Source organism: Carcharodon carcharias, chromosome 10 (assembly GCF_017639515.1).
Source record: "Carcharodon carcharias isolate sCarCar2 chromosome 10, sCarCar2.pri, whole genome shotgun sequence".
NCBI classification, from domain to species: Eukaryota; Metazoa; Chordata; class Chondrichthyes; order Lamniformes; family Lamnidae; genus Carcharodon; species Carcharodon carcharias.
Window position 1 is genome coordinate 169,533,519 of NC_054476.1, and position 15,501 is coordinate 169,549,019.

Here is a 15,501-nt window from a genome sequence, read left to right on the forward strand (position 1 = left end):
TGCTGGCAGGCCTATTATGTGGCAATTTATAAAACACCTTTTGGAAGTCCATGTATAGCACATGAACCACATTACCCTCATCAACCTTCTCCGTTACCTCATCAAAAAACTCAGTCAGGTTAGTGAGACACGATTTGCCTTTAACAAATCCACATTGGGTTTCCTTAGCTAATCTACACTTATACAAGTGTCTGTTAATTTTGCCTCTGATTTATCATTTCTAAAAGCTTTTCTACCACAGAGGTTGAGCAGACTGGCTGTAGTTTCTGGGTTTATCCTTACACCCTTTTTAGAACAATTCTCAATGTATCTAAGGAGGATTGGAAGATTATGCACAGTGCTTCTATCATTTCCTCCCTTACTTCCTTCATTATCCTTGTATCCAAACTATCCAGTCATTGAATTGTTACAGCACAGGAGGCCAATTGGCTCATCATGTCCAGGCCAGTTTTCTGGAAGAGCAACTCACCTACTTCACGTTTACCCTGCAGCCCTGGAACCCTTTTCTCTTCGGGTACTTATCCAGCTCCCTTTTGAAAATCACAATTGAACCTTCCACCATCACGTTTTCAGGCATTGCATTCCAGATCCTTGCTACTCGCTGCATAATAAAGTTCATGTTGCTGTTGCTTCGTTTGCCAAACAGCTTCAATCAGCATCCTCTGTTTTTGACCCGTCTGCCAACTGTCCTGGTGACTTATCAGCTTTTAAGTACATCCAGCCTTTTTAGTATCTCCTCTTCATCAAATTTTAGCTCAACCTCCTTTTAACTATGACTTTGGCAGCATCTTCTTCCTTGGTACAGGGCAGATGCAAGGTACTCAGTGTTTTAGCCATGCTCTTTGCCTCCAAGCAAATGCTCCTTTTTGGTTCCAAATTGGCCCCACTCCTCATATCACTTTTACTATTTAAATGCCAATAGAAGGCCTTTGTATCCCCTTTTATGTTAGGTGCCAATCTGTTCTCATATTCTCTCTTTGCTTCCCTTATCTGCTTTTTCACTTCCCTCTGAACGTTCTAAATTCAGCTTGGTTCCCACTGGTGTTATCAGCCTGACATCTGTCATACACACACTTTTTCTGCTTCACCTTACTATCTTACTCATCATTGAGGGAGCTCTGACTTGCTTCTCCTATCTTTTCCTCTCAATGGAATGTACCTCCACTGTACCTCAGCTATCTCCTCTATAAAGGCAACCCATTGTTCTGTTACAGTTTTGACTGTAAATCTTTGATTCCAACTTACCCAGGCCAGATCTATTCTCATCCCATTGAAATGGGCCCTCCTTTAATCAAATATTTCACGCTAGATCGTTCCTTGTCTACAGCTAGTCTAAAGCTTATGATACTATGATCATTGTTCCTTAAATGTTCCCCTACTGAAGAGAGGGATTCTGCTGCCTCTTGCTCCATCTCATTTGCCAGAATCAGAACCAGTAATGTCTCCTTCCTCATTCGGCAAGAAACAAACTGACCAATAAAATTCTCCAGAACACACTTCAAAAACTATTCCCCCTCTCGGTCCTTTACACAATTAATACGTCAGCCTGTATTAGGATAATTGAAGTTCCCCATTATTAGTCTTCAACAGTTGTTGTACCTTGCTATAACTTCCCTGAAATTTGGCTCCTCTGTAGATTTTCTACTGTTTGTGGCCTATATAATACACCCAGTAGTGTAATGGTACCTCAATTGCTTCTTAACACAAACCAAACTGATTCTGGCCTTGGCCCATCTAGGGCATCCTCTCTCTCCAGCATTGTAATATACACCTCAATCAATATTGCACCACCCTCTCATCCCTCGGTCCCCCTTTCCTTCATTCAAGTCTAAATCATTGATGTATACCACAAAAAGCAAGATAACTAGCATCGAGTCCTGTGGAATCCCAATAGAAACAAACTTTCAGTCACAAAAATATCTGTCAACAAATACCCTTTGCTTCTTCCCACTGAATTATTTTTGGGCCCATTTACCACTTGTCCCTGGATTGTATGGGCTTTCATTTTTCTGATCAATCTGCCATGTGGGATCTTCTCAAAAGCTTTGCTAAAATTCACATAGTCTACATCAAACATGCTACCTTCATCGATCCTCCTTATTACCTACTGAAATGATTCAATCAAGTTAGTCAAACGGTACCTTCCCTTAACAGATCTATGCTGATTGTCCTTGATTAATCCTTGCCTTTCTAAATTACAATTAATACTGTCCCTTGGAACTTTTTTCCAATGATTTGCCCAATGAAGTTAGGCTGCCTGAACTGTAATTACTTGGTCTCTTCTTCCTTCATAAACAATGAGACAATGTTAACAGTCCACCACTCCTTAGGCACCAAGCCTGTGGCCAGAGAAAATTGAAAAATGATAATCAACGCCTCCACTATTTCCTGCCTGGCTTTCCTTAACAATACATTTAATCCAGGTCTGGTGATTTATCCACTTTCAAAGATGCCGACGCACTTAATACTTACTTTTTTGCTGTGTTTATACACTCCAACATTTTACATCCTCCTCAGCTACAATATTTGCTTTGTCCCTCTCTTTTGTGACAGAAAATAATCACGCAGAACTGTGCTAATGCCTTCTGCCTCCACACACAAGTTACGTTATTGGTCTCTAATCAGCCTACTCTTTTCTTAGTTTTTCTGTTGCTCTTTAAGTATTAATAAAACATCTTTGAATTTTCCTTGATTTTAAAATATGAGGTGTTAAGGACAGAAAACAAATGTAGCTGAACAAGCACAGGTTTGCTGGATGCACAGGATTTGATGCTGGATTATGTTTCAGGTTCTTCTGCCTCAAGGCTTGTAAAAAACAAATCTTTGTCATCTGACAAATGCATTTTAAAATACGAAAAAAATACTACAGATGGAGAAGCAGTTATTCTATTAGTTTGGATGAAAAAAGTGAATACAAATCACTTATATCACAATATTGATTTAACTTGGTGTGTAACCAAATTATCCATACAGTTCATTCGTTGACTAACAATTAATCATTGGCTTTTTGTAAACTATGAAGTAATATTGAGACTGATAACTGGCTATGTGGCTGTATTCTCATTTCTGGCAATATCCTTTGTGAACTCGCAAATCTATTTAAAGTTAACATTAGTTCAAAAAATGCAATCTCTTCTACATTGATAGAAGACATACTAGTTAGGGCAAGAACAGCTAAAGTAGATGTTGCAACACGCACAATTTACTGCATCTAATTTAATATGGCAAAGACAGTGGGGCATGTTCAAACAACAGGCAAACCAATAAAAGAGTCTTGCAGCACCATCCCAATATCTGGGTGAACAGTGACTCTAGTAGAAATCTGTGCGCAAATTATATGCCTACTCAGAGAGAGGTAACTACACAGGAAAAAGAGAAGAGGAAAATAAAAGGTGATTTACAAGAATGGTCTACAAACAATAAAGCCATTTAAAATCAGAGGTCATGGCAAATTAAATGTGGAGATTAAAATTGTATTCTACACATAAGTACTGAAGGTTCTTTTCTACTTCACTACTTGGACACCCATTCAACGATTTTAACAGTTCAATAAGAAACCCTTGCTCCCAGAGAATTGACACATCAGAGACAGAATGACCACATTATTACCAATGCTGAGCATTCAGCAACAAAATAAATAAAAAATAGCCTTACTCATTTAAATAATCACTTGCACAATGTCATGCTTACGCAATATGGGCTTATGGAGTATAAATTCCAAATGGACACTTTACTCAAAACAAGATGGAGAATGGACACTTTAAAGCAGAATGGATTTGAGAGGTAAGGTGACCTTTTCTTTCCTGTCAATACACATGTAACTACACAAGACCCTTGAGCTAACCTTCAGATCTGGACGAGTTGTTAAAATGCAAACCAACTTTTGGAACATATATTTGAGAAGTCATTTAAATGCAACACACCTTTCCTATGGTTAATGGCTGCCCTTCTCCGAACACTTACATTTTAAATTAAATTTCTCCAAATAATTAATTTTTCACAATGCTGCACGTAAACTTTTAGGCTTCAAAGTTGAAATTCAGAGAGTGGGTTTGAAAAACCCCGTTCTATCACCATAGTTTATGAATGGGTAGTAGAACCCAGGCCTGATCGTTTGACAATGGTCTAGCCGTCAGAAGTCATTTGTGAGGAAAATGGACAGAAACACTCCGGGCACATCACATAACAGAAACTAGGGACTGAATTTTGCTGTCGGCGAGCGGGGGGCGGGGCCGAATTGCTGATGCGTAAAATGACGCAGGATGATGTCAGGCGGAACCCCTGATGTCACCGCGCCCCATTTAAATTTTCAGGAAGGTGGGGACACAGCAAAAGCAGCTGTGGGCCCGCCGACCTGTCAATGGCCAATTGAGACCATTGACAGGATCATTGAAACAATTAAATTAAACAACTTTAAGGTTGGTAGGTCGGCCAGGAGCTCTGGCGGCAAATAGAGAAAACATGAAACCACATCCACCGGCGGGATGAGGTTTCACGTAGGCGTGTAAAAAGTTTAATAAAGTTTTAGTGTAAATTATGAACATGTAACATGAGGGGGACATGTTAAGGATTTTCCTTCTCTATTTTTAACGTTTTTCAAACTGTCAGCGATCTCCCTGAGGCAGCACTTAGCCTCAGTGAGATGTGCGCTCTCGCTTTTGGGGACTCCTCCCCCGCCTGCACAGGGAGCACATAGCGCTTCCCGGTGGACTTCACGCTGGGAGGGCCTTAATTGACCCGCCCACTCAAAATGGCGGCGGGGCCCGCTTCTCCAGTGGGGATTGGCTCCCCACCCGCCGGAGATTGGGTTGGGCCCGCCTGCCTAACAGGCAGAAAATTCTGCCCTAGGTTTTTAAATAAGGACATTTAATAAGGCACATTTTTGGGTTGGTGTTGACTATTCCATCTGAGGAACCAAACCAGGATTTTGCTCCAGGGCTTTGATTGCACCTCGACTGGAGTGGAACAAGAGGAATCTGCTCTTGCAATCAATAAATCACAATGAATTTGGCTTCCTAAACCTTTAGACTCTATTTGTCAGTGAATTAATAAAGGAACTACAGATCTTTAACGTTTCGAGGCTTCATCTCAGGGAAAAGCTAGTGTGACAGAGAACTTTCAAGGCCTTAGTACATGCTACCTTTTTTAATCACAATCTTTTCTTGAATGTGTGTGTGTGTGTGTGTGTGTGACAGAGTGTGCGTGTGAGTGTGTAAGCGTGTGTAGTTGCGAATGCATTCAGATGTCGAATAATAAACATTTATCTTTCTTTTTTAAAATTTACCAGAAAACCTGTCATTTGTCTGTTCTTGACAGTTACAGCGCTCCGCGGGTTAAAACACTTTTTCCTTTCAAAATACGTCTGTCCTTCGTCAGTTGAGAGGTGGGAAAAGGGGGAACCATCCCTGTCATCTCTCCCCTGTCTGTCTATAACAACAGACAGCTTACTACTTCAAATAGTGAAAACATGTCTAATGGCAGTCCAAATAATGGAGGGAGGGGAATCAAGGATAGACTATGGCTGGAATTTTCCAGCTCTGTCGCGGGAGGGACTTGCCTTGGACGAGTCCACTGACATGTGGTGGGACGGTAAGATCACGGCAGCGGGCAGATGTGGAAAATCCCGCTGTCTGTTTCACATCAATGATTAATGTCAGGGGTACTCTACTTTAGAAGTATAATTTAACCAGATAGGCAAAACAAGCTGCAGGCATTTATTACAGTGTGTGGCCAAGCTCTAGTTGCCAATTCCATGTAAATGAATTTTGTAAAGAATAGTTTTCCAGTGAAATTCCTCATCTCCTGAAACGTTTATCATAAGGAAAGATTTGAACTGTTTCTTACCCCTTTTCTCTTACTGCCACAGAGTTATATAAGTAAGGATTAACACAACTTTAAAGTGGCCATGAAGAGCTGACATTTACTCACTCATTACTTGGAAATTTCATAAGTAGTCACAAGATTTTTATCTGGCAATCATCTGTTGTTAAGTTTCCACTTCATGGAAACATTTTGGTTGGAAAATTAATGTTCTCTAATTATGGTTCTTTCCTGTCCCCTACACCCACCCTTTATTCATTCAAAAGGGTGAATAAATTCTCTGCTCCTCCAACGTCTTATGTAATCCCAGCTTCCTTCGTACCATGATTTACAGCTACACCATCTTATGCACAGAAATACAGTCTCTAAAAGCCTCTCTTCTCCGCCTCCCTCTCCTCCTTAGTACCCAGCTTGCTTACCAAGATTCTGGTCACCCCTCTTCCTTGCATCTAATATTTGTCCAATTAAACTTCAGTGAAGCACCTTGACGTGTGTTGCTATGTAACTATATAAATGCAAGATGATGCTGCTGTTGACTCCTTTACCTAGCCTCTATCATTGGGATAATAGTGTACCAATATTTTGAGTTCCATCGACTAGACCCTCAAGCTGTGACATTGTCAACACTGCAGCATTGACTTTCTGAATGCACACTCCCAGTGCGGAGCAACACCCACTGGAGAGCAGATTTGGATGATTGCGGGCTGACTTTCCAGTTTTTCCAATCCACATCACATTAGTGAATAAAAAAAAACATTGATTAGAACATATTCCCTAAACAGGGTCAGACTTAATGCTAGAAACATAAAAATTTATAGCAAGAGGCCATTTATTTTAATGGATGGGGAATCATGAAAGAAAAATGGGGCAGGGAGAAGCACTGTAACTGTTACTTGAAAACACAATGGCTTCCGCGAAAGATGAATTTGTGCCAATGTGTTTCTGTAATAATTTAACTTCCATTCAATTATTTGATTGACATGGACTGGTGCCAATTTGATACTGCCTGTTTCAGGTTATTACCCAAGACCAATATCTACCATATCTAGAAGAGGCACTGCAGGAACTCACCAAGGCTCCTTAGACAGCATCTTCCAAACCCACAACCACTACCATCTAGAAGGACAAGGGCAGCAGATACATGGGAACACCACCCCCTGGAAATTCCCCTCCAAGCCACTCACCATCCTGACTTAGAAATATATCACCGTTCCTTCAATGTCACTGGGTCAAATTCCTGGAACTCCCTTCGTAACAGCACTGTGGGTGTACCTACACCACATGGACTGCAGCGGTTCAAGAAGGCAGCTCACCACCACCTTCTCAAGGACAATTGGGGATGGGCAATAAATGCTGGTCTAGCCAGTGACGTCCACATCACATTAGTGAATAAAAAAAACATTGGTTAGAACATATTCCCTAAACAGTGTCAGACTTAATGTTGGAAACATAAAGATTTATAGCAGGAGGCCATTCAGCCCATCGTGTCTGTGCCAGTCAAAAAAGAGCTATCCAGTCTAATCTCACCTTCCAGCTCATGTTTTGTAGCCCTGTAGGTTAGGGTACCACAAATGTTGTGGCTAAATTTATCCATTAGGAGTCATGTACTCTATCCTTCACTGATTTCTGCCAGGAAGAGCAATTACTTCTGAGTACAAGCAACGCTACCATGGATAGAAGATGATGGGTGTAACTAAACAACAGACCACATGGGTTTGGAATTTGAAGCTATCTCCTCTGAATATCTGTGAATGCCCTACTTTTTGGGTAAGATGCTAAATAGACACACCTGTCTGCCTACTCAGATGGAGTAATAGCAAGGGAGTTCTGCCCAGTATCCTGGCCAATAATTGTCCTTTAACCAATATCACTAAGACAAATTATTTGGTCATAATCTCATTTTGTTTGAGGGGCCTCGCTGTGTACAATTGCCTACTGTTCCCTACATTACAACAACTTACATTTATACAATTACTTTAATGCAGTAAAACAACTAAAGTGCATTATGAACATAATTTGACATCAAAAAGCTTGGTCAAAGTGATAGGTTTTAAGCAGCATCTTAAAGGAGAAAGAATTGGAAAGGTGGAGAGGCACAGGGATGGAATTCCCAAGCTTAGTGTCTAGATAGCTAGACGCAACAATAGTGGAGCAAAGAAAACCAGGTATGCATCAAAGGCCAAAATTGGTGGAGTCCAGGGATCTGGGGATTGTAGGGGCAGATGAGGTTACACAGGAGGGTGGAGGGCACAGAGAAATTTGAAAACAAGGATGAGAATTTTAAAATTGAAGTATTACCAGTGCTGAAGCCTGTGTAGGTCAGTGAGCACAGTAATGATGTGTGAACAGGACTTGGTGCAATTTAGGACATGGGCAGCAAAAGTTTATATTCATTCAAGTTCACAGGGGGTACAAGGTGGGAGGACAGCCAAGAGAGCAATGGATAGTCAAGCCTAGAGGTAAGATAGATATAAATGGAGGGTTTCTGCAACAGATGACCTCAGGTGGGGTAGAGTCTGGAGATGTTACAGAGGTAGAAGTAGGAGTTCTTGATAAGGGTGAGAATATGCGATTGTATCTCATTTTGTGGTCAATAATGACATCAAGGTTGCAAACAGTTTGGTTCAGCCTCATACAGTGGTCAGGGAAGGGATGGAGAGTTACTGCAGAAAGCAGTTTGTGGTGGGGACTGAAGATAATGGGTTTGATCTTTCCAACATTTAACTGGAGGAAATTTTGGCTCATCCAATACTGCATGTTGGACAAGCAGCATGACATGACAAATCAGAGGCAGTGCGAAGGGGGGCTTCTGTTGAGAGGGGTAGTGGTGGTGAGGTAGAGCAGGGTGCCATCAGCTTACAGCCTGACTGGGGCAGGCGCAGCTTTTGCCCTCTTCGACACAGGCCAATTTTCTGGAAGGCACATAAAACAGGCTTCAGATACCTCATTTACATATGTAAATCATCAGTGTACTGGGTCTAAAGCTGCTAACTTAGGGTTGGAGTTAATATGGGCAGAGATGTATTCAAGTGAAAGGATCAAAAGACAGTCATAAAAGATTGTGGAGACATGGGTGCATTGCACTTATGCCAAATATTTGGGCCTGAATCTTCTCAAAAGTGACAATCACCATCGGACTGTCACATCACTCCAGAAATGCGGAGCCTACCTGAAATGGAACTGCTTTTTCACAGCATTGGATTGTTGCGACAAGACAATGCATGCAATCTTTTTATGACACCAGCTGCCTTGCTCTAATAAGTAAAGAGTTTGAATGTCCCAAAGCTACGGAGAGAGGTAACAGGGTAATGGTGTGTGAGGTAAGGGGGCAGAGTAGGTACATGGGTAAGGGGACAGGGTTGGTTAGGGGATAGGGTGATGAGGTGGGGTTGGGGAAGTCGGGGGGAGTCAGGTTGGGGCATCGGATGGGGAGTTGGGAGTGTCAGTTGTATGGTCACCCAGGAGTTCCTCTGTCTAACATTTCCTAGGTAACTATTCTGGTAAGTCGGAACTGTTGAAAGCCTCTGAAGCTAACTCAAAGTTGAAGACTTTTTCCAGAGGGTTCAGGGAAATTGTTCATTGGAAGGTCAAACTTCCCAGGCAATTCCCACAGAGTCAGCACATTGGGACTTCCAAGTGTAATGCATCTTGGGGAATATGTCCAATCTCCAACTATCCGGAGATTGAAAGGTCTGGGCCCTGATCTTTTAGTTGCGAGTTTGATTTGAGCCCAGGTCGCAAGTGTGTCTCTGGGTGCAAAATGCACAGGAAATTCCATGTCCACAAGTGGGAAATCAGCATGCAATAAGGGGATCAGACACCAACACTCATGACTTGTTGAGTGGCAATGGGTGGCCAATCCTAGCTACATTCTGGGAATTACTCAATTTAAAAAAAAAATGAACAGAACGTTGTGATAGGATTCAGCACTAGGACAACGATTTTGAAAATCCCAGCCGAGAACCGAGAGCTTTATTCAAACAAAAATCAACATTTTATCAGTGCACGTACATGAAACCACACAGCAAAAACCACTTGCTGCCTCCCGGTTAATATCCCAGCGACGTAAGTAGATGGATAATGGTGTGATCTGATGACAATCTCGGCGTTGTTTAAGAATAAACACTTGGATTACATCAATAAACAAACAAGAGGAAACCTAGCCATAGTTTCTGCTCCTTCAGACCCCACGTGTATACAGACTTACCTACGGAAACTGCAACCAGAGCGTGTGAGGAGGGAGAATGGGTATCGATCAAATCCTCAGCCATCCGCGGGTGCAAATAAAAACTGGAAAACAGGAAAACGAGATGAAAGTCGCCGTATCTACTGGCAGACTTGGGCTTTGCACTTTGCGAAAAAGTTACACAACAACCGCCTGAAAATTGCAGTGCGATGACTTTTACCAAAGACGATTTCAGTGTGATCGCCTATAGATACCGACTTCCAAAACAAAGTCAAATCACCGTCAAATCAAGGAAACGCCTGCCCGGTGTGTTTTTATCCGAAGCACATTTAGTTTGACACTCACCACAAGACAGCCCAGATGCCTGTCACCACACTGTGCACCATGGAGGTACAGATGTTTCTCCATTTCCAGGTGTTCCTCTGGGCAGATTCTGGGGTTGGAAGATAGTCCAGACCTCGACTGATCAGTTTGAAACCCCCGAACGAGACCCCTACAATTAAAAGTCCAGGATTCCACTCCATGGGCACCTCAAACTCAAGAGCAACACCAAGTGAAGACACAGCTGCCTCTAACCACAAAACTCAGCCAACAACGTGTTTCTCCCGCTCGGCTTGAAGTTGCAGCGAATGTGGCGGCGTCAAAGTGTTTGCGGGTCCTTTCCCCGGGCTTGAAAAGGGGGCTTTTGTGAAGGCTCTATCTCACCGTAAACCCAGCCCTCAGGGGGAAGATCCAGCAGAAAAGCGTCGCTCGCTCCGCCCGCGCAGACTGGTGCGGATGCGCAGAGTGGGCGGGAGTCCCGCTCCTTGCAGGAGCGCTTGCGAGAAGATCATTATCTGTTCCCCCCACCCATGGGCTGTGCGTAATAATCCTGCTCACAACAAGGACTGAACAGAAACCAAAGTGGTTTGGATCACTTTTGCCACATTGGACACTGTGTATCCTGTGAGGCAGCTGGAAACCTCTTCCTTTGAGAGGGGAGGCTTACAATCCGCACCAGGGGGAGGCTTACAATCCGCACCAGGGGCGCTGCTGGGGGTTTTACACCCGGCTGCACCGCTCCCATTTTAAAGCAGTTTTAAGAAATTTTCTACCCCCAACATTGTAACCCAATGTTTGCACCCTCCGGCACTCAGAGCTAAATCCTGTCCTTGGCGAAGAGGATCCTCAAGTGTGTGAGCCAAATAATAGTCTCCCGGTGTCCCAAGGCTCTGAATTCGCCGTTAACCATAAATTTAACCCATTTCCGGATGAGCCAACTTGTTGCTTTCCTCGAGTGTTACACTGACATCTGCTGACAGCAGCCAGTCAGTCAATTCTTTGGTTCCACCGACCCAAACTGCTCGTCGCTCCGAATTTTATTTCGCAATCTTTTAGAGTTTGAAAGATACGGGTGGGAGGTGGGTTGGGGAAATAAACATGCAGAACTATGGAATAGAAGACTCGATCCTGCAACTCGCTGAATTCCCGGCGGCACCGTGAAAACACACCAAGCAGAGGCTAGGCTTAGACTGGCTTCCCAAGGATCGAATGAATGGTGCGTACGGTTCCTCACAGACCATACAGGCTCCACACACCTTCAGTACGTCCCTGAAACTAGGTTCGTGCTGCAGCTCATTCAGTAGCTACGCTTTACACCTTCCTGCATCCATTTCCATTTAAAGCATTGTCATTTTTGGGAAACCAAACTCCAGTGGTTTGCATCCCTAGAAGTTTGATCGAATCATATGCTGCACAACCTGGACATTGTGAGGGCAGAGTCTTTGCCACCAGGTCCAAGGTGACCAGCTGAGGATGAAGAGGGAGGGAGGCAATCAACAGAGCCCCATTCTGGCTGGGCTTTGTGTGATTGACATATTCCATTGTGATCCCAGTTAACACAGCCCCCAATTCTCCACTCACCAACAGTCCTGCACCTTAGCTTCTCTCTAACACAGTGTCTGCTTGGTCACAGAGCAAAAATAAAAGACACCACAAAATAAATGAAATTTATGAATCAAACATTCCATATTGCAAACAAATCAACAAATCAATCCTGCGCATTCCCTTAATGCCTTATCTACTGCTCCTTTGCAGTGCTACCTGATGGTTGCAGCAGGGCTGATGGCTTTCACTGGGGTGACTGCAGATGGCCTTGCAGGATAACATTGAGGAGCCCTGGCCCTAGAAGGCCCAGATTCAGACTAGAAACATCAGCATTGGCAGCAGAAGTCTGGCTGACAGTAAACAGGAAGATGTAAAACACCAGTAGAGGGGCAATGGCACCATTGCTGTCATCCTGAGAGAGGACAGCAGGTTTGTGCTATACAGAGCTAGTGCCACACCCCCAGAGCGGCACCTCAGCAATCCTAGTAAAGTGTTGGAGGACAGATTACTGGACTGCTGTGATACGCTGCAAACCCCTTTGAACACTGGTATCTGCAGCTATGATGGCAGCGAGGTGACTTTGCATGACTCCAGTCTGATCTCCCACTGCAGCTCCCAGGTGTCAGATGTCTTCTGCTTGTCTGTAATGGAAATTGAGATTGGCCATCAAACCCTACAACACAGTTAGGCCTGCAAGTGTGCTAATGCTGTTGGACTCTGCTTCTATACTGGAAAGGTGAGCTCTAAACTCTGCACAAAACCCTGTACCAAGCTGATGTCAGACAGAAATTAGTATTAGTAAAAAAAGATATTACTGGAGAAATTAAGAGGATTGAGAGTTGATAAATCCCCCAAATCTGATGATCTACATTCCAGGGTGTTGAAAGAAATGGCTGTGGAGATAGTGGATGCATTGGTGGCCATCTTCCAAAATTCTACAGATTCTGAATTAGTTCCTGCAGATCGGACGATAGCTACTGTAATCCCATAATTTAAGAACAGAGGGAGAGAGAAAATGGGGAATGACAGACCTGTTAGCCTGGCATCAGTTGTAAGGAAATTGCTAGAATTTATTATAAAGGATGTGATAACTGGGCATTTAGAAAAGATTGGTAGGATTAGGCAGAGTCAACATGGATTTATGTAAGGGAAATATGTTTGACAAACCTGTTGGAGTTTTATGAGGATGTAATTAGCAGAATAGATAAGGGGCAACCAATGAAAGTGGTGAATATGGATTTTGAGAAAACTTTCAATAAGGTCCCACACAAGAGGTTAGTAAACAAAATTAGAGCACATGGGATTGGGGATAATATACTGGAGTGAATTGAGAATTTGTTAACAGACAGAAAACAAAGAGTAGGAACAATCTCAGAATGGCAGTCTGTGACTAGTGGAGTACCACAAGGTGCATTACCCCAATAGCTTGGGCCCCAGCTATTCATAATCTATATCAATGATTTGGATGTGGTGACTAAATGTAATATTTCCAAGTTTGCTGATGATATGAAACTAGGTGGGAATGTGAGTTGTGAGGAGGATGCAAAGAGGCTTCAAGGGGATTCGGACGGGCTGAGTGAGTGGGCAAGAACATGCAGATGGAATAGAATGTGGAAAAATGTAAAGTTATCCATGTTGGTAGGAGAAACAGAAATGCAGAGTATTTTTTAAATGGTGAGATTTTGGGAAGTGTTGATGTTCAAAGGGACCTGGGTGTCCTTGTTCATGAGTCATTGAAAGCTAACACGCAGGTGCAGCAAACAATTAGGAAGGCAAATGGTACATTGGCCTTCATTGCAAGAGGATTTGAGTTCAGGAGTAAAGAGGTCTTGCTACAATGTATTGAACCTTGGTGAGACCACACTTGGAGTATTGTGCACAGTTTTGGTCTCCTTACCTAAGTAAGGATATACTTTCCACAAAGGGAGTGCAACAAAGGTTCACCAGACTGATACCTGGGGTGACAGGATTGTCCTATGAGGTGAGATTAAGGAGATTGCGTCTGTATTCCCTAGGATTTTGAAGAATGAGAGATGTTCCCATTGAAACATATGAATTTCTTAAAGGGCTTGACAGAATAGATGCAGGAAGGATGTTTCCTCTGGCTGGGGGGGGGCCAGAACCAGGGGTCTGAGTCTCAGAATAAGGGGTAGGCCATTTAGGACTGAGATGAGGAGGAATTTATTCACTTATAGGGTGGTGAATATTTGGAATTCTCTACCCCAGAGGGCTGTGGTAGCCCGGTCATTGAGTATTATCAAGACAGAGATTGATAGATTTCTAGGTATTAAAAGCAGCAAGGGATATGGGGATAGTGTGGGAAAATGGTGTAGAGATTGAAGATCAGCCATGATTTAGTTGAATGGTGGAGCAGTCTCAAGGGGCTAAATGGCCTCCTCCTGCTTTTATTTCCTATGTTCCCACAGTTTCTCGACGATCCTTGACATTACCCGTAGGTTTCTTGTCAACGTATAAAGCAATTCACTGTGCATAGCCATCAGCCTTCTGTAGGTTATCGCATTGATGTCCTCATCTGAGTCTTCTACAGTAGAATTTGAGTGAGCTGACACTTACGCTACTCTTGTCCCCTGCCCTGAGTGCAGCCCACTCTTGCCAGATGTCTCACCATGTGCACATATCAACTCTAAGCTTTTCTCTGAAATTCATAAAGGCCCAGATTTTTGCTCCTGGGTCAGCTATGCAAAGATGGGAAAATTCCCGGTTCCGTGAATCTGACCTCTAAGAATGTCTGCCTGAACTTCCAATTCTCGGTCTGGGGTTGGTAGGCTATAATAGGAGTCAGAGCTGGTGACCCTGGAAGTAGTGGAGAGTCAGAGGTGGGCCTGGCACAGATTGGGTGACTTGGGTGCAGATTAAAAGTGGGCCTTCAGAAAGGCCTATTGAGAGATAGGTTGTCAATGATGAAGTCCCTGTGCCTCAGGGGAGATACCATTGCCTTGTCAGGTGAGTGTCCAAGCTCCAAGTGTCCAACTGTTAGCTGATCCAGGAACGGATGGCCCATGATGGGCTTTCTCTGTGGGAGAATTGTCATCGTTGCTGTCTAATGAAAGTGTACTCTACCAAACCACTGAAAGCATGCAATGGATTCTCAAGACACAGCCATGAAGATGGCATTGTCCTGCCATCCACGACCTGGTACAGTCATTATGCAGCCATTATGTAGTTATCTGCCAAAACTCAGTGGGTGGATGAATGATGAACCATGTTCATTATCCCATCCACTTGCCCTCGTGCCCCCCATCAATCAGGATACACCCACACTGTTGACTCTTGACCAGGTCCCTCGCAACTGCACATTGTCATGGCATAAAAACATGACTAAGAGGGAGGAAATCAGTAGGGTTGTCAGACGTTGTGGATCACAGCATTCTACCTTGGAGTCACAGCTGCAACATAAATGCACCAAGCATTTGTGTAGAGCCAATTTCTCCACCTCACCTTACCTGTAATCATACTGAAAATGGTTAGTGCATATAAGCACATAAAAGTAAATGAAAGCATTATAATCTGAATGGCTCATGACCCTTTTTGCCTTACATTTTATTCATTGAATGTCAGACAGAGGAGATGTGAGGGAAGAGAGGGGTCCAACTGCCCTATGCTTTTCT

At 43.3% G+C, this 15,501-nt stretch overlaps 1 protein-coding gene across 1 annotated transcript in view; it reads right to left on the reverse strand.

Moving 5' to 3' along the window:
• The window catches only part of tlcd2 (TLC domain containing 2), a 93,953-nt gene extending 82,671 nt beyond the window's left edge, over nucleotides 1-11,282 (reverse strand). The window contains exons 1-2 of the mRNA XM_041198394.1: nucleotides 10,352-11,282; nucleotides 10,028-10,110 (exon numbers count right to left, since the gene is read on the reverse strand). Of these exons, the coding sequence (XP_041054328.1) occupies nucleotides 10,028-10,110; nucleotides 10,352-10,530 (262 nt within the window). The 5' untranslated portion in view covers nucleotides 10,531-11,282. The remainder of the gene's footprint in view (nucleotides 1-10,027; nucleotides 10,111-10,351) is intronic.
• Nucleotides 11,283-15,501: the final 4,219 nt, after the last annotated feature.